A 27,062-nucleotide genomic window follows, 5' to 3' on the forward strand; every position below is an offset into this window, starting at 1 on the left:
GTTTCATACTCAGCCTATCAACGCGGTTGTCCAGCCACTTAGGGGACTACAACTCCCATCATTCCTGACCATTGGCCATGTTGGTTGGGGCTGATGGGAGTTAGAATCCAAAATGTCAGACGCGTTGCATGTTTCCCACCCCCGTGATCAAGGGACGCGAAATGCTTCCATAGAGAGGGGAAGCTAGAAGGTATATCGTTGTTGTTAGTGATGAAAAGTGGACCTCTGTGACCTGGGTTGGGCATGAAGTGTCTAAAGTAATGCCTGCACGGGTATCCTAATCTTGCATTTTTGTTTCCTGTTGAACGGAAGCCGAAAGGTTCCTTCCTGAGGCGGTCGCGTTACGGCGCTGTTGGTGGCAGAGTAGCGGCTACCGCTGCCGTGTCCAAGGCAACCTTAGCTCGGGCCTGTTCAGTTGCGAAAGGTGGAGCTTTCCCTTTGCTAAGGGGCGGAATTCCGCGAGTCGGGAGCTACCATGCGGAGTCGTGGAGGAACTAGCCCTGTAGGGGATCCTAGGCTCAAGCAGCGAATTAAACAGGTACCTCCTCATTTCTGCCCCTTGGTCCTTAGTTGCTGGGCTCCCCATCAGATTAGCAAGTGTTGGGTCTTAACTGGAGACAGGCTGAGCCTTGGGACTCCTTTTTCATGCTGCGGCTTAGCTTTCCAAACGAAGAAAAACGTGCCTCTGAGCGTAGTAGATTGACTTTATCTCATTGCCCTTGCCCAGTAGCCATTTCAGATTCTCACGTATCCATCATTAGGAAGTTAAGTCGTTGTGCTTTTGCTGTGCAGAACAATTGTTTTTACTTTGAGCTGTGGGATAAATTTACAGTCTGATGCTTACCATGTTTACTTGAAAGTAAATCCCGCTGGATTCATTATTTCCAAGTGTGTTTTGGAGGCATGCAGCCCGGTTCTAGACATTTCAGTGAAATCAGCAGTGGGTTTAATTCCCACTGAACAGGATTGCAGACCTACAGCCTAATTCAGAGGTGGGGAACCTTTGCCCTCCAGATGTTGCAGAACTGCAACTCCCATCATCCCTGGCCATTGGACATGCTTTCTGGGGCTGATGGGAGTTGTAGTACAGCATCATCTGGCAGGCAAAGGTTCCCAGACACATGGCCTAATCCTATGACATTAATGGTCATATGCTTCCCTGTCCTGTGAAACAGACAGGTGTGTGCTTGTGTGGCAGCATAGGATTGGGCTGTTTACCTTTAGCATGAGAAGGATGCTGCTAGTAGAAAGTATTAGCCCATTGACTTCCAAATCCTTGAGCTGGTCTCCCTTGCTTCTCTTTGTATATTACAGTTCACATGAGTAATAAGTACGTCTGGAACGTGCAGGGACAGTGGGCTACAGTTTGCTATTCCTTGTGTTTTATTTTAAAATATAATAATTAATGGATAACTTTTATATACATATCACTTCTTCAGAAGTTAAAAAGATGTTTGTGTATTTAAAAAAAATACATTGATTACAGTACCTAAGGAGTAATAAATGTGGCCAGTATGTCGACATTGGAATTTTGGCTGCCGAGCTACAAAAAACATACGGGTGAGTGAGAGATTTAATTCTTACACTTTGCTCCAAGATAGATAGAATGGCCTGGTTTGCACATGACACTAAAGTATGGTTTAGCGTTGTGAACATGAGCCTAAGAGACTTGCATGCTTTCCCCCATCCCTCTTTCACAACTATGCTAGAGGAGGAGCAGAGAAGTGGGATTGGAAATTTTTGCTTCCATTTTCAGTTAACCACTGTTGCTAGTTCCATCTAACCACAATTTGTCCAGGCTCAGTACTGACTATGGTCTAGGGAAATAAAACAACTTCAAACCATGTTTTATTATCCAGTCTTGTTTCCCTGAGCTATAGTTACCGCTAATAAAACTTCTCATTTTGGACGAAACAAGAAACTGCTATTAGCTGAAGAACGATTTGAAATTTTATAATCAGCTCTGCACAACTGTGCCAGAGAAGGGAAAGCGGGAGTGCACAAGTCTAGGCTCATTCCCATAGCACTAAGTGGTAGCTTAGCATTGCATCTGAACCCTGTCGGTGAATTAGTTTTGAAAGCATAGTGATACTGAGGCTATTAGATACAATCCAGTCTGTTGAGGGCCACTGTCATGTCGTGGCTAGTGCCAGCCTGTGACCAGGGAGACCCAGGTTCACATCCCCACTCGGCCACAAAGCTGACTGGGTGACCTGGGGCAAGGCTCTGTCTCTCAGCCTAACCTACCTCACAGTTCTGATGATAAAATGGGGCAGGAGAAAGAACCATGACAGCTGTTCTTGAGCATCTTGGAGGAAAAGTGGGATAAATATGTAATAAAGAAATATAAGAAAAAAGTATTGGCACCTTCTGAATTCAAAAGAATATATTTCCCCTCCCTCTGTACACACTGTAATTGCATAACCATTCCCCTCATTTTCTCTATTCTCACAGTACAGTATAGCATACTTCAGAAAAGTAGGTTCAAATATTTATGACCAGAAATGAAAAACCAGCCACCTACCTCCTACCAGCAAGCATCATGCATTTGATGAAAAAGATTAATAATATAGTCCTATGTAAATTTACTCAGAAATGAGTTTCGCTGAGTTTAATGAGGCTTACTCCTTCATATATATGTTTAGGATTACAGTCTGGTGTTCTTCTCCCCACCCCCCTTTCCTTTGGATCAGTTGAGGTGCAATTTTACAAATGGAAATAACCCTACCTCAGAATGTTCAGTCAGCTCCCAATATTTTGGGCAGAAGCAGAGGCTGCAGCCCCTGGAGGAAAGACTCTCAGCTAGGCAGTGATCCACTACCGGTAGCATCTGGATCACATACTGGAGAACATATGACTAGAGAACAGATGTTGTTGAACTCTAACTCTCATCAGCCCCAAACAGCATGGCCAATAGTTGGGGATGATGGAGTTGCAATCGAAAACATCTGGAAGGCCATAGGTTCCCCACTGCCACATTACCACAGTCTGGGAGAGAAACTGATAGATGTCCTTCCTTCTTACGGCCTTTAGAGTTGTGCATTCATAGACATTTCCTAAGAGATGGGAAGAACCCCTATGAGTCTCCCATCTTTCCTAGTGATCCTTCTGCCTGAACTGTTGACAGGGACCCAAGGAAGGTGGGGTTACTAAGCAGCTTGAACATACATCTTTCACTAATTAAAAGATCTGGATATTTTCCAAACCTCCAGAAAGAATACTCATTCATTTTGAGACAATCTCCCTTGTGTCCTCTGCTTGGGGAGATTTAGAAGTTTCTGAACATGAACTAATAGCTGAAAGGTATTTGGTAACTGGGTATGATCACCTTTGGTACAAAATACATTTATATCAATTTTTCTTATTATGCTGCTTTGTCTGACTTTTAGCAAGTTATAGCTCTTAGTAGTATCTGCTACTGTGTTGTAAACTACAGGCATCCAGTTAGACATGGCCATAGGATCATAGAATAGTAGAGTTGGAAGGGGCCTATAAGGCCATCGAGTCCAACCCCCTGCTCAATGCAGGAATCCGACTTAAAGCAGACCTGACAGGTGGCTGTCCAGCTGCCTCTTGAATGCCTCTAGTATTGGAGAGCCCACCACCTCTCTAGGTGATTGGTTCCATTGTCATACCGCTCTAACAGAGGGACAATTGAGAACAGATCCTGGCCCTCCTCTGTGTGACAGCCTGCAAGTACTTGAAGAGTGCTATCACATCTCTCCTTGGTCTTCTCTTCTCAAAGCTAAACTTGCAGTTTCTTGAAGCTCTCCTCACATGGCTTCGTTTCCAGTCCCCTGATCATCCTTGTTGCCCTCCTCTGAACTTGCTCCAGTTTGTCTGCATCCTTCTTAAAGTGCGGTATCCATAACTGTATGCAGTACTAAAGATGAGGCCTCACTAGTGCTGAATAGAGAAGAAGTAGTACTTCACATGGTTTGGTATTTTTACTTTTGCTAATGCAGTCTAAAATAGCATTTGCCTTTTTTGCAGCTGCATTGCACTGTTGGCTCATATTCAGCTTGTGATCAACAACAATTCCAAGATCCTTCTTGCATGTAGTATTGCTGAGCCAAGTATCCCCCACCTCATAACTGTGCATTTGGTTTCTTTTTCCAAGGTGTAGAACTTTGCACTTATCCCTGTTAAATTTCATTCTGTTCTTTTCAGCCCAATGCTCAAGCCTATCAAGATCCCTTTGAATTTTGTTTCTGTCCTCCAGGGTATTAGCTGTCCTTCCAAATTTTGCATCATATGGCAATTTGATAAGCATTCCCTGCACCTCCTCATCCAAGTCTTTAATAAAAATGTTGAAGAGCACTGGGCCCAGGACGGAGCCCTGAAGTATCCCACTTGTTACCTCCCCCCAGTTTGAGAAGGAACCATTGATAAGCACTCTTTGAATATGATTCTGTAACCAACTGTGGATCCACCAGTCCACATTTAGCTAGCTTGCTAATCAGGATATCACAGGGCACTTTGTCAAAAGCTTTGCTGAAGTCGAGATATATTTTGTTCACAGCATTCCTGCAATACCAGGGAGGTTACCTGATCAAAAAATGAGATAGTATGGCTCTTTCAACAGGCCTTTGGGATTTCCGGGGAGGGTTAACTGTTATGACTGAAATGCCAGATAGGCGACACATAAATTAAATTTTTTATTATTATTATTAAGATTTGTTCTTGATAAATCCATGTTGGCTTCCAATAATCACTGCATTGTTTTCAAGGTGCTTACAGACTGATTATTTTATAATCTGCTCCAGAATTTCCCCAGGGATTGATGTCAGGGTGACTGGTCTGTAGTTTCCAGGTTCCTCCTTTTTACCCTTTTTGAAGATAGGGACAACACCTCCTCCAGTCATCTGACACGTCACCAATCTTCCATGATTTTGCAAAGATAACAGACAGTGGTTCCGAGAGTCCTTCAGCCACTTCCTTCAAAACGCTAGGATGCAGTTCATTGGGCCCTGAAGATCTGAATTTGTTCAAAGTGATTAGGTATTCTGTGACCATTTGTCTATCAGTTTCAAGCTGCGGTCCTACCCCTTTAACCTCACGTTTCTCTGGAGGGTCATAGACCCTCTTTTGGGAGAAGACTGAGCCAAAGTAGGCATTAAGCACTTTTTCCTTTTCTTTGTCATCTGTTATCATTTTGCCATCCTCACTGAGTAGCTGTACCACTTTTACTGTGGATGTACCTGACGAAAGCTTTTTTGTTGCTTTTAGCATCCCTCACAACCGCAGTTCATTCTCAGCTTTAGCCTTCCTGACGCCATCCCTGCAATTCTGTGCTACCTGTCTGGCCTTCCTTACACTTTCTGTATGTGTCCTTTTTTGTTTTCAGGTCATCTCTAAGCTTTTCGTGTAGCCACATTTGCTTCTTCTCCTGTCTTCCACCTTTTTTCCTTCTTGGAATTGTTTGCCATTGCGCCTTTAGAATTTCCTTTTCTAGCCACAGAGTTCACAGGCAGGGGATTCCTCTAGGGCAGTATTTCTCAACCTTTTTAAACTCATGCCCCCCCTTAGCTATCAAAAAAACCCCAGCCCCCCTTCAAACCTGCCTCCCCTAATTATTTTAATTTTCAAAACAATTGAAATATCATGGCTTTTAATTATAAATAAATTTTTGGGCTTCATAATAAAAATGAATCAAAATACAGTACATTTTTTTTAAGTATTCAATTTTTACTTACATTATACTTTTTTTGCAAGCACTCACACCCCACTGCCAAGATATGCCTCCTGGTGGGGGCATACCACCGGTTGAGAAACATTGCTTATGGGCTTAATTGTCCCTTTGTTCTCTTCACTTCCACTGTCTGCATGTATGTATGAACACAGGCAGCAAAAGAGTATTGGAATGAAATGTCCATTCCCATATCACCACCTGTTTCTCCCCTACCCCCAAGGCAAATTACTTGTGCTCTGAAGAATGGATAACTTGTATTAGATAGAGAGGCTGAATGAAAATGAAATGGACTGCCTTCAAGTCGATTCCGACTTATGGTGACCCTATGAGTAGGGCTTTTGTGGTAAGTGGGATTAAGAGGGGGTTTACTATTGCCTCCCTCTGAGGCTGAGAGGCAGTGACTGGCCCAAGGTCACCCAATCAGTTTCATGGCTGTGTGGGAATTTGAACTCTGTTCTCCCAGGTTGTGGTCCAACACCTTAACCACTACACCACACTGGCTCTCGAGAGGCTGAATAGGGTTAAGGAAACAGACGTTCCATCCCTTCACAAGGAGCCACTTGCACCAGTGTAGGCTTCTGTTGAGTCTAAAGATCTTCCACACATAGGCTCTGCACCCATGGCAGACTGATAATGGCCTTTTTAAAAAAATTAAGAATGTAATTTTGAAAACAGGTTACATGTGTATTGGTCCTAACCTTTCTGTGTCTTCAACCTGAATAACTCTGGATTAGGTTAGATTTCTTCTTACAGCCTTCACTTTATGCATCTATGTTGGAAATGCCGTGTGTGCAAAAGAATGCCTTCAGTGAGACTAATGTATAAAATTGATTTTCAGTGCTGATTATGGACGAAGAAAAAGAAATGCCTTTAGAATACAGGTTGAAAAAGGTGCGTCTTTTTTATTAATGTATTTGAAGTGAAATCATTACTTTTGGAATACCCTTGTTATATCTCATTGCTTCATCCCCTCCCCATCTCAATGAATCTAGGCCAGGTTCACAATGATTTATGGATTCTAGCTAGCTCTAACCCTTAGGCTACAGTCATCAACTAACTCATCCCATCAGAACAAGGATTACCATTAGTGCAAGAGGATTTCCTCCCTCTCCTCCCCCTGCGTGTGCCCCATGTCCTCCCCAACTCTATTCCAGGGGATTGAGGGAACCCTTAGAACAGATTTGTGGGGTGCATGGGAGGAGGGGAATTCAGTTGTGCAAGCAACTTGCACTGATGGAACTAATTGTTTAGAGCTACATTAGATACAACCATTATTTAGGAGCTTTGAATTCAGTGAAACTTAATTACAAATAAATAGGACTATGCTATTCACTGTGTTTCTTGCGTTTGGTTTCACTGAATGCCAAATAGGATTATGGGGTTTTCATCTTACCCTTGATAACTCTGCAGGTTCATCTGTGCTTTTTAATTTTGCTTCAACAGTTTTTGGGATAATCAAAGACGAGCTAAAATCTGAGGATCTAGCCACTCTAGAGGATGAACATTTGGCAAATAAAGCAAAACACAAAGGGGAGGAAGAGTAAGTTGAAGCTACTTAATTCCAAGAATTCTCATGGTAACATTTTATAAAGTCATGATATAGTGAAAGCTCATTATAGTGCGAGGGTCAGGGGGAAAGACAAAGAATGCACCCGCGTTATAACTGAAACTGTACTGAAAGGGTTAAAGCCAGCTGTTTCCTAGACAGTACTACTGTTTCCTAGAGAAACTGAGGAATGGAGCAGGAAGCCTAACAGAGAAGGGGAAAGATAGTAATGAAGGAACTCAGAGAAGGCGCAAGAGATGAGCATCCCTTAGGAAAAAAATGCCAGGAAGGAAAAGGTAGGGAGGGGGGTATTAGAAAAGCTGAGAGGAAAAAAGACTCAAACACCCAGGGGAAGCAAACAGAGAACTCACCAGGGACAAGGAGCACAGAGGATGTAAAAATGAGGTATAACAGAAAAATGGGATATACAGTATTTTACTTGGGGGACACAGTCATAGCCATGGTCTATCCAATTCTGTGGTACTCTGAGGCGTGCTATCTTAAGCTTCCACTGTAGTTGGTCCAGTGCAGACTTCACAACGCATAATCTCCTCACGATAGTTAGGCAATTCCCTTCTCCCCTTCAGAACAGATATGAAATCCTACTTACTTTCGTTTTCCGAGCTAGTTATGGCTAGCATTACATTTTTCATGGCATTATCAATAACCACATTTAGTATCAATCTGTGATCGGCTTCTAAGCCATGGTTGCAAACTGTGCAGTGGGCTAACAAGCAAAACTGCTAGTACAGCTGTAACACTAACCATAGTTAACTCTCACTGTGAGGGGAGAGAGAGAGAATGCTTTGAAAACTGAGGAGGAGCATCCCAGATTGCCTAATTCTGGTTCAGAAATTGGCCTGGTGAAGATGCAGTGATAGAAGATGCTTTAATTTCTTCATATCCAGTATTGTGAGCCATGTTGCTTCCTTAGGCACAATCCACTGAGCATTACTTCTGGACAGGTCGTTCCTTAAATGAACAAAGGTGCCATGAAAGTAATGTTTTGGGGATTGTGTGCTGATGTCTTCATCCATAGCTGGGTGAATGAAGTGGTGGTGGTACCACTCACTCTAAACACTGGGCTCCCCTGCAGTTATCAGCATAAAAGTTTGCTTATTCAGCTGCACTAATCTCTAGAGTTCTATCCCTTTGAGCCAAACGTAGGGCCAGGCCATGCATGCTTGTGTGCATCAATAGCAAGTGATAATCGGTTGCTTTTTTTTTTTAACATAAGAATGTTTGTTACCTGCTCACTTGATTTCAGATATTACTGCAGCTTGAAACAGCAAAAAGGATTCGGGAGCTCTTTGTGTATTTTCTGGGCGGGTTGCTGGTGCAGCAACACTGGCATCAATCCCTTTTGCCCTGCCACCACTGCGTTCTTGTCCAGTGTTGTTCAGTTCAGCATCACCTTCATGCATCTTTATAAATAGACAGGTGTGGCCAGGCATGCTTGAGGAATTTGGTTGGTGTAGGCGTATAAAAAGATCCTCCGTGGTGCAGAGTGGTAAGCGGCGGTAACACAGCCAAAGCTCTGCTCATTGCCGGAGTTCGATTCCAACGGAAGGAGGAAGTCGAATCTCCGGTAAAAGGGGTCGAGGTCCACTCAGCCTTCCATCCATCCGTGGTCGGTAAAATGAGTACCTGGCATATGCTGGGGGGTAAAGAAAGGCCGGGGAAGGAACTGGCAATCCCACCCCATATATATGGTCTGCCTAGTAGACGTCGCAAGACGTCACCCTAAGAGTCGGAAACGACTCGCACTACAAGTGCGGGGACACCTTTATCTTTAGGTGTATAAAATTACGCATGGTGAGGAGAATAGGGAGTTTTCGCATATTAAGAATCCAGGATCATCCAATGAAGCTAAATGGTTAAAAATTCAGGACAGACAGTATTTCTTCATACAGTGCATAAAACTGGAATTTGCTAGACGTGATGACCACCAACTTGTTATGTTATGTGCCTTCAAGTCGACTTTGACTTATGGCAACCCTGAGTCAGTGACTTCCAATAGCATCTGTTGTAAACCACCCTGTTCAGATCTTGTAAGTTCAGTTCTGTGGCTTCCTTTATGAAATCAATCCATCTCTTGTTTGGCCTTCCTCTTTTTTTTACTACCTTCTGTTTTTCCCAGCATTATTGTCTTTTCTAGTAAATCATATCTTCTCATTATGTGTCCAAAGTATTTATTTATTTATTTATTTATTTTATTTTGATTTCTATACTGCCCACAGCCAAAAGGCTCTCAGGGCGGTGCACAACATAGAGTAAAATACAATAAAATTACAAAGGTCAGTAATCTTCAATGTTCGAACAGAAAAGAAACCAAATTAGACTCTCAGTACAGGATCCGATCTCAGGTTCCCTTCCTTGGAAAGCCAATTGCCTTGGAACCATGGTACCTCACTGCCAGATAACGCTATGGTTTGTGCTTTCCAAGAGAGGCGACTAATTCCAGCTGCATTGAGTTGTGGAATCTGGGGGGAAATCGGCACAGGTAATTAGATGACTGTATTTATGGAAAATACCAGCGCTTCCTCTCAACTTTCAAGCTTGTTTGCGTTTAAATGAATGTGTATGAACTGGAAAAAATGTGGGGGGGAATACGGGGATAGCTTTGGCCACTGGCAATGATTGTTGGGCGTTTGGGGGACCAGTTGCCTATCATTTATTATGTGGGAACCTAAACATAGAATGTATGCCACGCTAGGCCTACTGTGAGAGGATCCATTGGAATGAATGGCCACGATGAATTTAGGTCCATTCATTTCCGTCTGTCTGCTCTGAACAGACTGAGTTGAATACAACTCCTCGCTTATAGGTTTTACAAGAGTCCAACAGGATCTACACTCTAGGAACTGTGCTAAGTATGATAACCTCAGTTTCATCATTTTAGCTTCTAGTGATAGTTCTGGTTTCATTTGTTCTAACACCCAATTATTTGTTTTTTTCACAGTCCATGGTATGTGAAAAGCTCTCCTCCAACAGCACATTTCAAATGAGTTGATTTTTCTCTTATCCCGTTTTTTCATGGTCCAACTTTCACATCCATACATAGAGATGGGGAATACCATGGTCTGAATGATCCTGACTTTAGTGTTCAGCAATACATCTTTGCGTTTGGGGAGCTTTTCTAATTGTCTCATAGCTGTCCTCACTAGTCCTAGCCTTCTTCTGATTTCTTGACTGTTGTCTCCATTTTGGTTAATGACTGTGGCAAGGTATTGATAATCCTTGACAAGTTCAGTGTCAACTTTAAAGTTACATACATCTTCTGTCATTATTTAGTCTTCTTGACGTTCAGCTGTAGTCCTGCTTTTGTGCTTTCCTCTTTAACTTTCATCAGCATTCGTTTCAAATCATTACTGGTTTCTTATAGTAGTATGGTATTGTCTGCATATCTTAAATTATTGATATTTCTCTCAGTTTTCACAGTTATAGTCGAACATCCTGCGGGAGGTCACATGTTCTCCCCACCCCATCTCTGTCTTAAAGAATTATGTCAAACTTTTTTTGTTGAACATCCTTCTTCTTTCTCCTAAAGTGATTCAGAAAGCTGCATTGATACATCAGACACTGACACAGGACTCCCAGTAAGTTGGATGGGGCGATAATTCTCTAATGAAATGTATCTAATACGTGTTTGTTTGTTTGTTTGTTAAATTTAAATTCATCTCAGAAGGAGCCCAGTTTAGAGTTCTGAAACCAACTCTATACAATGAAAAGCCTTAAATCAGTAGTGGCCAGCCTTCTCTTCAAGTCTGCCACACGTGAGGGATAGGGTCGCTCCAGATAGAGTCCCTGCCATCTAATGCCTTGGAGTGGTTTTGCCTCTAATCTATCGAGGCAAGGGGCAGGTACTGAAGAGACAAGAATAAGAGTGGACCTGATTTTTCCATAATCCAAGTAATGACCCTTCTGTCAAGATTTGCCACAAATTCCTGCTGCCTGTGTGACTTGTGACACTTGCACTGCTGATTGATGTTGGAAAAGTGAGGAGAAAACCAACCAACTACACATGTGCTTGTCCCAGCGCTGCCTTCTGCTGGGCAGAACTCAGAAGTGCATGTGTGACTGGACAGTATAGATGCCATTGTAACTCAAGCAGTTGCTGTGGAGCGGTTGACTATCTATGAGGGAAAGAAGGCAATTTATACCAGATTATACTGATCTGGTATCAATATATATACTATTTAGTGTTTTCTGCAGAATGTATTCTGAATTTATTATTATTATTTGATTTTTATACTGCACTTCCTCCCAGTAGGAGCCCAGGGCAGCATGTAGTGTGAATTTACACACACTATGAAAAATAGTTATAGTTCAAAAAAATCAGAATCTCCCATTAACTTTTCTATAAACGTATTATATTTTTCAGCCCTCAAATCACATGAACACCTCTTTATTGAGCTTATACCGGAAAGGAAATCCAGATTCTCTTCCAGCATCTCCCAAACATTCACTGACAAAGTCTGGCACTCCTTCACAAATGTCTGGATCAAAGAAGTTTCCCACTCAAGCATCATCTGATACCAGGATTTCAGAAGGTGGTTGGTTTATTGATAAAAGCCCAGACAGAAAAGAGGAAAACTTTTTTATTGATCTTTGTGCAGAAGAAGAGAGTGATGGTGCTAAACAGATAGATGAGGTATTTTCCTTGACATAAGTGTGAATTTCTTCATCTTACTGATCCCATCCCAAAAGCTCAGGGTCGTTAATAAAGTAAAGCATCTCTAAAATGTCCCATAAAAATAGTTTTAGAAAGCAACGTGTGTCACCTTGTATCCTCCAAAGCCAGTATATACATTATTTTCTTTTTTTAAAGAATGTTTTATATTTCTGCATACTGCAAGATTCGCTTGAACATGCTGATACCTCCCTCTTCTTTGTGGCCTTATTTTGGCTCCAATCCTGTTCACACTCAACCACCTGAGTTTGCAATTGAAGGAATATCCCTGCTAAAACAGAGTGGGAAGAAAATACCATTTTCACTTTTTATTGCTTTGTAAAGTGAATAAATAGGTTATTACATTGTAAAATACATTACTTTCACCTGAGGCAGCAGCTCTTCAATACCCACAGAGCTCACCCCGCACTAGAAGCTGGTTTTGACAGACTGTCCTGTGACTTAACACTGGATGTGTAGTATTTACCCAGGACCAAAGCAGATGGTTCCATAGGTGAACTTTGCTACATTATCTTTCAGTCTTTGTCTTTTCATGGAGCATGAAGGTCTTCCCCCTTGCCAAGGAATGATAGACTGGGGTTTATTCATATTGTGTGTCTCCTCTTTTTAAGTATTGCGATCCACCTAGAGATGTGAAGTCCTGGGGGAAAAACCAGAAAAAGCCAGGGGAAAAACATGGGGTGCTTTCCTGGAAAAAAATGGGAAGGGAGGCAGAAAAAAATTGTTATTTTTCCTTCCCCCATCCCGGCCTTCACATCTCTAGAACCACCCTTGAGTAACAAGTTCCATGTTATGTTTTGTTATTTCACTGTGCTGGCACAAGTCCTTAGTATATGGTTGGCTGCACATCAGAGGTGTAGTCATCCAGGGTCTCAGGTAGAGGACTTAGACCCCTTAATTTTTTGAGAGCCAGGTCCTAGCAGTGTCCCTATGTCTCCAGCATCCTTTGAGCCAATTAGCATGAAAGGGGAGTGTTGCTCACTGAGAGAAGTCTTCTGACAGGCTTCTTTGTCCTTTCTTGCTGGTTGGAGTCAATCAGAGTGAAATGAGGTGAGTCAGCTACTGAGAAGAGTCTTCTTAGTAGTGAATACACTCTCCTTTCATGCTGATTGACTCCTAGGGATGTTTGTTCTTATGGGAGAAAGCATTAGCAAGGATCTCATTCTCAATCCAGCAGCAAAAGGGGAAGGGGAAGATGTGTGGTTTTGTTCCAGCCCAAAGCCAGGAGTAAGGGAAGATAGGGAGGAGGAGAAGAGAGGAAACTGTATTGGGGGGGTGAGTGAGTGTGTGTGTGCATGCACACGTGTGTGTGTGCATGCGCACGTGTGTGTGATGGTGTTTCAGCTTTTAATGATGTTATATATCTGTGTGTGTCGTGCACGGTAAGGCAAAATGCAAATGAATATGCCTAAGAATGTGTGTGTGGTGCAGCCTATACGAAAGGATAGGATCAGGAATTTCCTAAAACTCATAAGCTCTGCCCAAATGAAGTTTCTCTGAGTCTTAGCATGGCAGCCAAGAAGGCAGTTGCTTAACTTGCAGCATGATGAAGACCTTCCTGAATGGGCTAAAACTTCTTTTTCTAACGTTCTAGGTTTGTATGGAAGGAGGAGGGGGTGAAGAAAGGAGAAGGGGGTAGAAAAATCCCTTCTAGAAGGTGGCAAAGTTCCAAAGGTTACAACAAATTTCTATGCAAAATGAGTGCCTGGCCTGTTGAGAGTGTGTGAATTCTTTCATTTAGGAAAAACAGGCTTTGTCTTAACACAGCAGCAAAAACAAGCCCCTGAGAAAGAGTGGGAAAGGGGAAGTCTATGCACCTAGCAGTTTGTTTTTTTAAGTTTTGTGTTTTTCTTTATTGCTGTAGAACTTTCTGAGTCAGTTATGCAGGCCCCATTGAGCTTCAATTGCAAGCAAGCCTTTCTTAATTCCCACTTCAAAAAGCCAAGATGAGTTGTGGAGAGTGAGAATTCTGTAACTGCAGAAGAAGAAGAAGAGACGGCAAATCCTGATGATAGTATCCCATCTACATCACCAAGGAGTTAGGTAGCAGCAGGAGATAAACATATAGACACTGAATTCAGTAATTCAAACAGTATCTCTGACAGCGAGAAAGGATAGTCAAATGGTGACAGTGACAGAGAAGCCGAAAGTAGTATTCAAACCTGGCCAGATTATTCTATAATCTTAGAAGGGGGCATGGCTGTGACTCATGAAGGGAACCTGCACTTCTGAATTTGCCACCGCATTACTGTTGCACACCTAGAAAACATATTGTTTAACTCTTGACACATATTCCAGCTTTCTTGGCCTTAACCCTGTGTTGACAGGTGGGTGTCAAATGCACCCCAGCTACTGAAAAGAAAATCTTAACTTTTTTATGTTGGTCTTCCACAACTCTTTGTTCCAGGTAGTCCTCAGCCTCGATGAGATGTGAATTGCCCCGTGGTGTTGCACAGTCCCTCTCTTTAATCAAGTGAAAAATTAATGTTTTTACTCTTACAACTTTTGTGGTCAGTTCTACTCCTATTTGAATGACTGGGAACCAAAAATGCACATAAAATTCTGATGGTTAAAGTGATTCTGCAAAGTGATTTTTAATGTTGCCCAGCACCTGTTCTTTCCATTTTGTATGAGAAAGGAGCACAGAATAAACAAAGAACAAAGCATTCCTTTCAGTACAGATTGTATCAGGGGTCAATAGTACTCCACAAGTTTATAGACACACTTTACAAACTTGAATTTTTAAAATCAAGTTAGAATCTTCCTTGTGACTCAAAAAACTGGGTTTTTTAATCATAGTTTGGCATTTTGTGTGAAACTTTCTAATCTAGTTTTTGGGGTCACTGAGACCCCAATTGCATCTGTAAATGTTTGCAAGCAGCCAGCACCCTTACTTCAGCAGGTGATCAGACTTAATACCAACTCACAAGCAAGGACCTTTCGATTACTACTTTTCTCTGTTCATGGAAAAGTGTTTTGAGGGTTGCCTTCCCTGCTTCCAAGACACCATCACTATGCTGCTTCAAAAAAATCAGAATTAACTGAAGGTATGATCAGCCTTCAACACTGAACTTCTCCTGTGAGAGACAAAGTTGCCTCTGCATGAGAGAGAGTTGGGAAAAGAAGGTGTTCCTACAGCTTAAAGTGTAGGACAGACAGTGGTGAGAAAACATATTTACATGGTACTAGATGAAATATGATAACTTATTCACTAGATGCACCAGCCAGGGGATTAGCTAAGAAAAAACTGGCTCCTGTTGGCACATTAAAAAAAATAAAAATAACCAATTCCTCCAGAGTTCCTTACAGGTTCAGAATGATCATCAGCAGCTTTTATGATTTTCAAGAAGGTTTGGCACTTGTAGGGAAGAAAATCAATTCCTGAGTTGCGCTTAGATAAGAAAAAGGAAAGTTGTCATTTCTGGTGTCAATGTGGTAAGACAATCATAGCAACAGTGTGCTTAACATAAATGTATGGTCTGTCCTAATCAAGCAGTTGTTAAGGCTTTCTTTTACTTTACCCTGCATGGCTTGCTTGGCAGACTAAAGCAATCAAACCAAAACTCCCATTTGTGCCTTAGAATGCCAGAGAAGTTTCCTTTCTGGGAAGTGCAAGAAAGAAGAGCAAGAGAGCTAAAAAGAGAAAAGGAGAGTTTCAGGAAGTAGATGAAGAAATAGAATCTGCTTTGAGGAAACAGAAAGGTAAGAGTTTGTTTTTCTAAAGATTTAATACTAAAGATTGTAATATGTATATGTATATTTTCTTTCTATCTTTCTTTCCTGACTGTTTTGTAATACCTTGTTCAGCCCAATCCTTACTTAAAATATTTGTTTGTTTTTTCATGTAGTTGATCTTGTCTTAGTAATATCTTCATCTCTTCTTGCAGTTAAACAGAAAGGGGTGGAGCTGAGAACCTCTTCAGTGAAGTTTGAGGATGTAGGAGGCAATGATGACACTCTGAAGGTTAGAATTAACTAAACTCTCCGACTGGATAAATGTTGTTAGGAAAACCACTTAGGTATGAGTTCAGTGAAAGAGATGAGTATCTTCATGGTAACTTAAGAGTTATTTCATGCAGAATTAGTTTGGTTTGAAGCTATTTTTGAAAACCTTAATCCACCAATCCTAAATCAGTGTGTTGTGTGCCCTGCAGTAAAATAAATTAAAACTCTGTGCTGAGCTCACCTCAGTATATCTGTAAGAAATTCTAAAAACTTCCTTTATTGCATGATTCTGCTTTTGCCAATAGTAGGAGGGAGTACTGACACATTTGTCTTAGGTCCCTTTATTGATGCTGAGAATGCACCAGGCATTGTTCACAAAACTTCCAAGCATATCTGCACAGCCTTAAGGGCTAGAAACTTGCGGTGTTATAAAAAGAAAGCTGCAGTTTTCAAGAAGTTGCATTCTGACCCAAGTATCACATTTTGTGCCGTCTGTGCACTTATAAAAAACATGCATAGAGCTGTTAATAACATTTGCAAAAATGAGATAATGCAGAATGTGTAAACTGTTTACAAAAAGTAGACACATTTTCCCATTCTCACTGCAGGAAGTGTGCAAGATGCTGATACATATTTCTCATCCTGAAGTATACAACTATTTAGGAGCTGTTCCACCTCGAGGATTTATCTTGCATGGACCACCAGGATGTGGGAAGACGCTACTAGCGCAGGCAATCGCTGGGGTGAGACTATTGGCACATACTTTTCCTTCCTCTGCCCTCATCTGTATATAGCTTAGAATTTAAAAGCACAGATACTTTTTGTATTTTTAACAAACTGGTCCTCTCTCTAGATCTTGCATTCAGATGTTAGGAAGATGGTAGCTGGTTAAGTTCAAGGTCTTCATCAAAAAACACTGTACAGTATTTCTGTAACATGTCTATTCTAGTGGGAGCACTGCAGAAAGCATTTTAAAATGGTGAAGCCATATAAACCTCTTGCTGCCTTCTATGCTATGCCGCTCATTACTTTTCTCCTTCTCAGGAGTCTAAATAGAGGAGAAGTAATTCCGATTTGGAAGTTCTGTGTTCTCTTCCTGCAGGCCAGTCCTCCCAGGAGTCGTAAGACTTCAATCTGGGACCTCCTCATTGGGTACATTTCCTTGTCTTTTGAGAGCCAGTGTGGTGTAGTGGTTAAGGAGGTGGATTATGACCTGGGACACCAGGGTTCGAATCCCCACATAGCCAGGAAGCTCACTGGGTGACCTTGGGCCAGTCACTGCTTCTCAGCCTCAGAGGGAGGCAATGGTAAACCCCCTCTGAATACCACTTACCATGAAAACCCTATTCATAGGGTCGCCATAAGTCGGGATCGACTTGAAGGTAGTCCATTTCCATTTTCTTGTCTTTTAAATGTTGCTGTGTACAAAGGGATAACTACAAAGTCTCATGACACTTTCATCTGCAACAGGCTTTCTGTTCATTGCCAGATGAAGCAGGGTTTGAAGTTACTCTCCCATCCTCCAGTTCAGCCCCCCACTGCAGAGGCCTCTGTAAAGCCTCCGAACCTTGGTAAGTGTTTTTCATATAATAATCTTGTTTTGTTCTTTGTATTTGTTTCTAGGAACTTGATCTACCAATACTCAAAGTGGCCGCTACTGAGATTGTGTCAGGAGTGTCAGGTGAATCGGAACAGAAGCTAAGGGAGCTGTTTGATCAAGCTGTGGTAAGACCTGCGGGAATAAGCCTTTTATTTCTCCTCTTGACTTTTGGCAACTAGGTTTACATTAACGTGTAGTGCACAGTATAAAGTCTTTGCTTGCTGGCTATTCTGCTTTTTTAATAGATCCAGATTGTCTTTGTGAATCCAAGTTTGAGGTATGACAGAAGAAATTAGACAACAGCGTATTATAGAATGCCATCATTGGCATAGGCTTCAAACTATTTTCCAGTTCTCTCTGGTCACATCTTTGCTTGGTTTTCCTTGCACTTGGGAATATCCTACTAGTCCAGCCGTCCTCATTATATTATATTATTTCAATTAGTATATCTGAAATAGTTAAATGAAAAATCATAATATGCTGAGAGTTGCTTATTCATTTTCTGTGTTTGTACTTTTTAAATACAATTTCTAGGCCAGTGCTCCCTGCATTCTCTTTATAGATGAGATTGATGCTATTACACCCAAGAGAGAGGTTGCCTCAAAGGACATGGAGCGAAGAATTGTTGCCCAGCTTCTGACTTGCATGGACGGTAAGTTTATTTTTTTAAAATTGTAGTAAATTACTTTATCAAATGTGGTTGTTATCAGATTTTGCTTTTTACATGGTATTCCAGTTAAACATTGTGCCAGCTGCAGATCTCCAAGTACCAGATGAACAGCAAATTCCAGAGGAATAGTTCTGATTGACTTTTGTACCAGAAGCAAAACAAAATAAGTCATGTGGCACCCTAAAGACTAATTGATTTGTTGCTGCGGGAGCTTTCTTGGGCCACAGCTCACTTTGTCAGACGCTTAAAGTGTTCTTAGCTGACAGTCACATATATTCAAGCTAATAGGTCAGATGCCAAACGTGCAGCCCTCCACATGTTACAGGACTCCCAAGTCACATCACCCCCAACTAGCATGGGCAGTGAACAGAGACAAATGGGAGTTTTAGTCCACCAACATCTATAACCCTGGTACAGATGGAAAAAAACAAATTGTGCCTGGAGACCAAAAGGTCAAGCAATGCAAAAGTCAGCAGTTAGATGTGTCGCAGTATTATGCAGAGAGCACAAATGAGTACAGAATCAAATGAATAGCAAGGTCCAGTCATCATGGTTGTGACATGCTCTCAAAATAGCAACCCGCTACAGATGTTGTTACTACTATTAATTCAATTTATTACCTGCCCTTCATCCCAAGGTCTCAGGGCGGGTCATAGCAATTTAAAACACAACATTAAAAACTGTTTAAAACAAATTACAATCACAAGTATAGGGTAGAGTCTAAAAATATACATCTCAGGTGTCAAAGGCCAGGGTCACAGGCCAGCATGCAATGAAAGCTACAGTATATAGTAAAGTTACCTGACACATCTCTGTGGGAAGCGAATTCCACAACATAAGGGCTGCCACAGAAAATGCTCTTTGTCAGATGCATGTCAGGGCCACCCCCACCTAAATTTCTGAGGGGGGCCCTGCTTAATAGTTTAATAGTTAAGAGGATCTGTAGGGAAGGAGGTGGCCTTTCTGATATTTGGGGCCTGAGTGGTTTAGGACTTTAAACACCAAGGTAAGCACCTTGAATTGGGCTTGGGAATGAACTAGCAACCAATGCAGTGTTTTAAAACAGGTGTTATATGAGATTTAAATGCAACCCCAGCCAGTAATCTGGCCACTGCATTTTGGACTAAATTGAAGTTTCTGATTCATCTTAAAGGGCATCCCCACATAGAGTGCATTGCAGTAGTCCACTCTGGAAGTTACCAGAGCATAAGCAGCTAAGTCATCTCTGTCCAAAGGGATGTAGCTGGCGAACCAGTCGCAGCTAGAAATAGCCACCCCTAGCCACCTGAGCCTCCAGTGACAGTGAATCTAGGAGCACCCTCAAGCTACTTCTAGGGGAGTGCAACCCGATCCAGAACAGGCCATCTCAGGACTTGAGAACTCAGAATACATAAAGCCTCTGTTATCTTAGAATTCATCTTCAGTTATCAGCCCATATCTAACCCATCACCACCTCCAAGCACTGGTCTAACACCTCAACTGCCTTCTTGAGCACCTTGTCCAGGAAGGGGATATTCACCACTGGTCAATAGTTGTTTAACACTTCTGGGTCTTGGGAGGTCATAAGGAGGGGATGCACCACAATCTCCTTCAAGGCTATTGGTACTTCCCCCTCCTCCAGTGAAGCATCAGTCACTCCCTGAATCTAACCAATCAATTTCCTACAGCTAGCTGAATCCAACCAATCAATTTCCTACAGCTAGCTCTAAAAATCTAAGATGGGCAGGTGGTCAGCTGCATATCTTCAAGCAGCTTGTCCACATCTTCAGACTGCAATAATTGAAACTGATCCAATGCAGATGGAACAGACGGCTCCATTGGATTTCCTCTAACTGTGGCATCCAATTCTGTCGGAATCTGAGCAATTTTGTTCCCAAAGTGCCTTGCAAAGGTGTTACAGCAAGCCTCCAAGGGTGTCAGAGCAGCGTTCTGTTAGCCAGATGACAAAAGCCCATTCACCACTCGGAAAAGCTCAGTGAGACTGCTTCTTTCAGACACAGTAGTAGCAGAGAAGTAAGCTTTCTTCACTGCCATCACTGGGTAGGCACAGTGGTGCAACTTCACCCATGTTTGGTCAGGTTTGGACTGTGATTTATGCCATCTGTGCTTTAGCACCCAACCCTCCTAATTCATCTGCATGCAGGTCACTTAGAGTACCAAGGTAACCTATGTGCTCCACAGTGACAGTGAGGCCAGAGCAATCATGTCAGCTGGAAAATCCCTCAGAGCTTTCAGGAATCTGTCAGAGCGGACCACCTCAACGGGGTGGGCAGTACACTAGCATCTTCCTCCTCTCTCTCTCTGGCCTACCACCACAAACAATCCCTCAAACCTAGACACAGCAGGGATAAGACTCCTGCTTTTATCCTTGGATGAGATGGAATGTTTATGAATGATTGCAACTCCCCTCTGACCTGAAATGGTGCTGCATTAAGTAACCATTAAGATACAGCTGGCTTAGCATAGAACCACCAAGCTCATCCACCCCGGTCTCAGTTGCAAATGTGAAATTGGCCCCCTCATCTACAATCAAATCATGGATGATAGATGTTTTATTCTGGACAGACATGGCATTTAATAATACCATCACCAGGTCAGGTGGTCTACTGACTGGCGCCCCCTCCCACAGATTCTGAAATACAGCAGGCAAAGCAGAGAGGGCAAGGGTTGTGATGTAACTAGCCCTCTTCCTCCCTCCTGTATACCTTTGCCCACCTCCATATCTCCCCCGCCTGCCATCACAGGGATGGTAGTCCCACTCCCATCCCATTCCTGTCCCCAGCCTAAATGCACAACTTCCTTGGCTTGCCTCTAGTAAAGTGTGTTCCAAATAGTTCCCTCCATTTTTGATTGCCTGTGCTTGGGAGTAAGCGGGGGCAAACTCATCTCAAGCACCCTGCACCTCTGTGGCTTCCTTAGCGGAGAGCACATGGTGGGTCTGTGAAGTGCTGTTTTTCTTCTTCTTTTGCCTTTGTGCTAAGCACAAACCTGGAAGCTAGTATAGCATAGTGGTTATGAATCTCAGCTGGCAGCCAGGAAGCCCTTGGTTCAAATGGTACCTTCACCATGAACTCACTGACAGGTCTTTGGCAAGTAATGGTGTGGGTGTGGTAAGAGTGCTGGTGTGGTATGCGTGTCTCCCCAACCTTCACTATGGGGAATCCTAACTGACATTAGTATGAATATAAGGATTACTGAGAGAATTAATGTAAAAGAACTTTGGACACTCAAAGTGCTTTATTAACGCAGAGTTGTATTAGTATGGCAGCAATAAAAAATTCTGGTAGTTGCTAGTTTTGAGGTTTCAGTGGACTATGGCTTCCTAAGTCAAGCCATAGTCCATAGACTTTTACGTCAAGAGTGGGGAACCTCCCACCTGTAGGCCAGATTTGGCCCACCAGGCCTCCCCATTTGGCCTGCCAGACCAGTTTCTCAAAACCATGTCTGCCTGCCCCACACCTGATATTGCATGTTACATCAGGTGTGAGGTGGGTGGAAATACGCCTCAATTGGCTGCTCACGCACCCAGTCCCTGCAGAAAGCAGGGTTGAACTCCCCGTATATCAACCAATAAGCAGGGAGCTCAGAAAGGGGTTTGCATTGAAATCCCTGCTAACGCGAAGGTGTTTTCCTTTGGTTTAAGCATGAGTTTTAGTTGCCCATTCTGGAGCAAGGTGCTCTCTCACTGCCCATCAATGATGGGCATGGGGGGGGGCTTTCTCCAAGAAGTGGAAGCTGTCAAATTTGACCTGTAATGCCAATCCTAATAAAGTTCTGGCTGCTTCCCCACCCCTGTTTTATATGTACGTCTGATCTTGCCCAGTATTATTCATGTGAAAAAGTTATTGCATGTCTGCTGCACGGTCTAAATGTGCACTGTAACAACACTAACAGTAAATGTTGTCAGTTCTGACAACTGGGCCTGTGTACTGAGAGTGAGTATTATGAACAATGCTGTCCTGATAGCAAAGCACGCCATCTCCTTTGTCATTTGCCTATGAATTTATTTTTCTTTCCTTCATCCCTCAGACTTGAATAATCTGACTACTGCTGCTCAGGTCCTAGTAATTGGAGCAACCAACAGGCCAGATTCATTGGACCCAGCGCTGCGACGTGCAGGAAGATTTGATCGAGAGATTTGTTTGGGCATTCCAGATGAAGCAGCCAGAGAAAAGTGTGTCAGCTTTGCTTTGAAAGATTATTAATATTAACCAGGCTTTTTGTGTATACTTCAAAAGAAAAACAAAGAACAAATTAAAAACAATAAAAGAATAGAATCAATCAGTTATACTAAAATGCTAAATTAATTATTTAATGTAATGGATTAATTAAGATGGTTCTAGATATTAATATTGTCACCTGGGGGAATAAAAACCTGCCTCCTCTCTAAGGCTAGTTTAACATATTTAGTGGCCCAATATATCACATGAAATCTGTTCCTGCTAATAAAAATGTAGTTTTATTTTTTAAAGTATCATCTCCGATATCAGCAATACAGGGTCAGGATACCAAGTTCTCAAAACTGAATATAAAAAAATTCTAAAAAAAGTGAGCCACGTCCTCTACCTTCCGACACCCAGCAGGGCAACATGTGCTTATACTGCATTGTCCTTTATAATGTCCCTTAACCGCCATCAACAGCAGAGTATTGCGCCTCTATTTAGTTTAAAGCCCCTTAAGGCCATGAGAGCAAGTAAAGGCCACGTAGGGGGGCCAGTTTCCTTGGGGAAGCGATAACATTTTTGTACAGTGTGTTAGAGAAGGTTAGACACTAGTGTGAAAGTAGCTGGGATGTCAGCATCGATTAAGCCCCTTGTGACTTCCAAACGAGCACCACTAAAGCCCCTTGCAATCAGTCCACTGAGAAGCCCAAGTCAGAAATAGTCCAACTAATTTTAGTAGCCTATGATTCTAATCCCATTTCCTCATATGCAATTAAGACAAGGGAGGGGGCCTGTTGAAAAATCTTAAGACAATAATAAATGGCTGCTTTCAAGGCTAAAGTTTTTACTGAGCAGCAAGCTGCCTCCCTATGTAGAACAGCTGTAGGTGTAGATCTGGGGGCACCTAGGGCTCTTGTCAGGAATGTATGTTGTTCTGACTTTAGGGCTACAATATCCTGAGTGTGCCTGTGCACTGGGGCAAAAGCTTAATCCTCTAAAGCTTAAGGAGATGTGCTGCTAGCCTACCCCCTGGTCCAGCTGCATAATGGGGGATAGCATTGGCCATTACATTGGCTGTTAAGGTGGCAGCTTTCAAGTGGGTGGACCAAGATCCAGAGTTTTTAAATGTCACACCCAAATATTTATAGGACTGGACTTGCTCCAGTTGCTGATTGTCCAACTGCCAACAAAATTTCCACCTATTCTTTCCAAACATCAATATTGTGGTTTCGAAGTAATTAATGCGGGAGTTCCTTTGCGGAATATGAACCTAAGGCTTTGGAAAGTTTATGCATCCCTACCTGTCTATATGAAGGAAGGATAGCAGCATCAGCATAGAGTAAAATGAAAATTCCCTTTTCTCTCAGGCAGGGGGAAAAAAAAACTCTACTCCTGATAAAAAAACAAACAATATCATTAAGGTACAGGTTGAACAGGAGAGGCGCTAATACTGTAAGCACCCCTGGCGAACTCCCTTGTTAACAGGAATAGATTTTGCGAGTAGCCCCCGAGTTCTTAGAAGTTTATGGTCTATGTGCCAGTTTATATCAAAAGCAGGGCCATGAAATGGAATCATTGTGTTCAGATGTTAGCTTGCTAACTCCTGACTCCCAAGTTTCTCTTGCACTTTTAGCAAGAGAAATTTGGCAAACGTAGCTGCTGCTTCTGTTGTTGCAGCAGAAGTAGTGCATGTCAGACTTTTCCCTGTCACATAGACATCCCTCTCAGTGGCAGCCCTGTTAATCCAATTGAGTCATTTGACTAATATAAAGCCAATAATATAGAAGAAATACCATAGCTTGTTTTTGGGGTGTTTTGAGATGATAAGGTCTCTGTGTTATGTTTTCTCATGGATTTGTTTCTTTACATTCAAAGGTTTTGGTTTTGGGCTGTTTTGCTGTCCTATTACAGGAGAGGGTAGATTAAGGGCTTGCAGGATCTACTCCAAGACTCGTCCCTGGTGGAAAAGACATAGAATTAAATAATAATAAATAATAATAAATTTTATTTTTCAGCCACCTATCTGTCCGGGTTAGGGACACTCTAGGCGACGAACAACAAGAATAAAAACAATACATATAGATCAACATAATCAAATTTTAAGCTAAAAAACCATTCATTAATTCAATTGTAACATAAGTTAATCTGTCCCAATCTTGTAGGCCTGCCTGAATAGCCAGGTCTTCAAGGCTCGGCGATAGCTGGACAGGGAGGGAGCATGTCTGAGATCGAAAGGGAGAGAGTTCCAGAGGGTGGGGGCCACAACAGAGAATGCCCTCTCTCTGGTCCGTACCAGCCTAGCTGTTCTCACCGGTGGGACCGAGAGAAGGTCTTGCGAGGCTGATCTCGTCAGGCGGCATAATCGGTGATTCTGGAGGCGTTCCTTCAGATATACTGGGCCGAAACCGTATAGGGTTTTAAAGGTCAACACCAACACCTTGAATTGGGCCCGGTAGACAACTGGTAGCCAGTGAAGATCTAATAACACTGGGGTGATATGATCCCAGCGACGGCTATGTGTAATCAAGCGTGCCGCCGCATTCTGTACCAGCTGTAATTTCCGGACTGTTTTCAAGGGTAACCCCACGTAGAGCGCATTGCAGTAGTCTAAGCGAGAGGAGACCAGGGCATGTATCACCTGAGAGAGCAGGTTAACAGGAAGATAGGGACGCAGTCTCCGTATCAGATGTAATTGATACCAAGCTGCCCGGCTCACTGCTGTAATCTGAGCCTCCATGGACAGCTGGGAGTCAAGTATGACCCCAAGACTGCGGACCTGGTCCTTCAGGGGTAAACTTACCCCATCAAGCATCAGGTCAGTAATTCCTAACTTCCTTTTATCTCCCACAAGTAATACCTCAGTCTTGTCAGGGTTCAGCTTCAGCCTATTCTCTCCCCCCATCCATCCACTTACGGATTCTAGGCACTTGGACATGGTATTCACAGCCAACTCCGGTGAGGATTTAAAGGAGAGATAGAGCTGAGTGTCATCTGCGTACTGATGGCACTGCAACCCAAAACTCCTGATGATTGCTCCCAGCGGTTTCACATAGATGTTGAATAGCATGGGAGAGAGGATAGAACCCTGTGGCACTCCACAGTGAAGAGGCCAAGGGTCTGAAACCTCATCTCCCAATGCCACCCGTTGCTGCCTATCCGAGAGATAGGAACGGAACCACTGCAAGACAGTGCCTCCTATTCCTAATCCCTCTAGGTGGTTTAAAAGGATACCGTGGTCAACGGTATCGAAAGCCGCTGAGAGGTCCAGGAGGACAAGGAAGGTGTATTCACCCCTATCCAATGCCCTCCGCATATCATCTACCAGAGCGACCAAGGCTGTTTCCGTACCATGACCAGTCCTAAAACCCGATTGGTATGGATCTAAATAATCCGTTTCCTCCAAGTGTGTCTGTAATTGCGCAGCCACCACCCTCTCAATCACCTTGCCCAAGAATGGTAAATTAGAGACTGGGCGAAAGTTGTTTAACTCTTGGGGATCCAAGGATGGTTTTTTTAAGATGGGCTTTATTACCGCTTCCTTGAGGGCTGATGGCATTGCACCCTCTTGCAAGGATGCATTCACCACCGCTTTGATCTCTTCGCCCAGTCTCTCTTTACAGCTCATGATGAGCCATGATGGGCAAGGATCAACCAGACAGGTGGTCGGCTTCACAGTACAGAGCACCTTGTCCACTTCCTCAGAGAGAAGAGGCTGAAACCGATCCCAACAGACCGGAATGCAACTGGCTGACTCTGGCCCACTTCCTGTCTCCACGGCGAGCGGAAGCGTGCTCTTCAGACGTTCGATTTTATCGGCAAAGTGTTTAGCAAAAGTATCACAGGAGATTTTAGTATGTTCCATGGGTTCCTGAGCAACTGGACCGACCAGGCTTCGGACCACTTGGAACAATCTCCTGGGACAACACTCTGCCGACGCAATAGAGGCAGCAAATAAATTTTCTTTGCTGCATCTGTTGCCACCTGGTAGGCAGCTATTGCTGCTCTAACCCATGTCCGATCGTCTTCAGCGCAAGATTTCCACCACTGGCGCTCAAGTCGTCTCACCTCCTGTCTCAGACCCCGCAGTCATGGTGTATACCAAGGTGCTGTCTGAATTCTGTTCAGGGGGAGAGGACGTTTCGGAGCCACCCGGTCCACCACCCTGGCGATCTCCTTATTCCACTCCATCACCAGGGATTCGACCGGGCGACCTTCAGTCAGCTCCATATCCCCCAGCGCATTCAGGAATCCTTTGGGCTCCATCAGGCATCTGGGGCGGACCATTCTAATAGGTCCTTGTCCCCTGCGGAGGGCGTGCGGCATCGAGAGATCTATATTCACCAGATAGTGATCTGACCATGACACGGGATTAGAAGAATTCACCCCCATTTTCAGAGCACTATCCTCCCCTCCCGAGACAAACACAAGGTCGAGAGCATGACCGGCTACATGGGTAGGCCCTATATTACTAAGGTGCAGATCCCAGGAAGTCTTGGTTTCCATGAAATCCCGAGGGGCTCCTGTGACGACAGCCTCGGCATGAACGTTGAAATCCCCCATCACCACAAGATTGGGGGAGAGCAATCGCACAGCCGAGACTACCTCGAGCACCTCAGTCAGGGATTCTGCTGCGCAGCGGGGTGGGCGGTACACAAGCAGAATCCCTAAACTGCCCTTTGGGCCCAACCTCCAGTACATGCAATCAACAAACTTGTTCTCATGGAGAGGGGGTCTGGCGAAACACAAAGGCCCG

The 27,062-nt window shown here is 43.2% G+C and overlaps 1 protein-coding gene across 2 annotated transcripts in view; it reads left to right on the forward strand.

Moving 5' to 3' along the window:
- The first annotated feature begins 64 nt into the window (after window positions 1–64).
- NVL (nuclear VCP like) overlaps window positions 65–27,062 on the forward strand; it is an 88,551-nt gene continuing 61,553 nt past the window's right edge. The window contains exons 1-13 of one of the 2 annotated variants that reach the window (XM_061625072.1): window positions 65–190; window positions 313–538; window positions 1,487–1,560; window positions 6,531–6,583; window positions 7,136–7,232; window positions 10,789–10,837; window positions 11,623–11,892; window positions 15,513–15,633; window positions 15,819–15,895; window positions 16,485–16,619; window positions 17,500–17,601; window positions 18,011–18,128; window positions 22,176–22,320. In XM_061625072.1, coding sequence (XP_061481056.1) covers window positions 476–538; window positions 1,487–1,560; window positions 6,531–6,583; window positions 7,136–7,232; window positions 10,789–10,837; window positions 11,623–11,892; window positions 15,513–15,633; window positions 15,819–15,895; window positions 16,485–16,619; window positions 17,500–17,601; window positions 18,011–18,128; window positions 22,176–22,320 — 1,304 coding nt within the window. In that variant the 5' untranslated portion in view covers window positions 65–190; window positions 313–475. The other variant, XM_061625071.1, reaches the window with a different exon arrangement.

This window comes from Rhineura floridana, chromosome 4, assembly GCF_030035675.1.
Source record: "Rhineura floridana isolate rRhiFlo1 chromosome 4, rRhiFlo1.hap2, whole genome shotgun sequence".
Taxonomy (NCBI): Eukaryota; Metazoa; Chordata; class Lepidosauria; order Squamata; family Rhineuridae; genus Rhineura; species Rhineura floridana.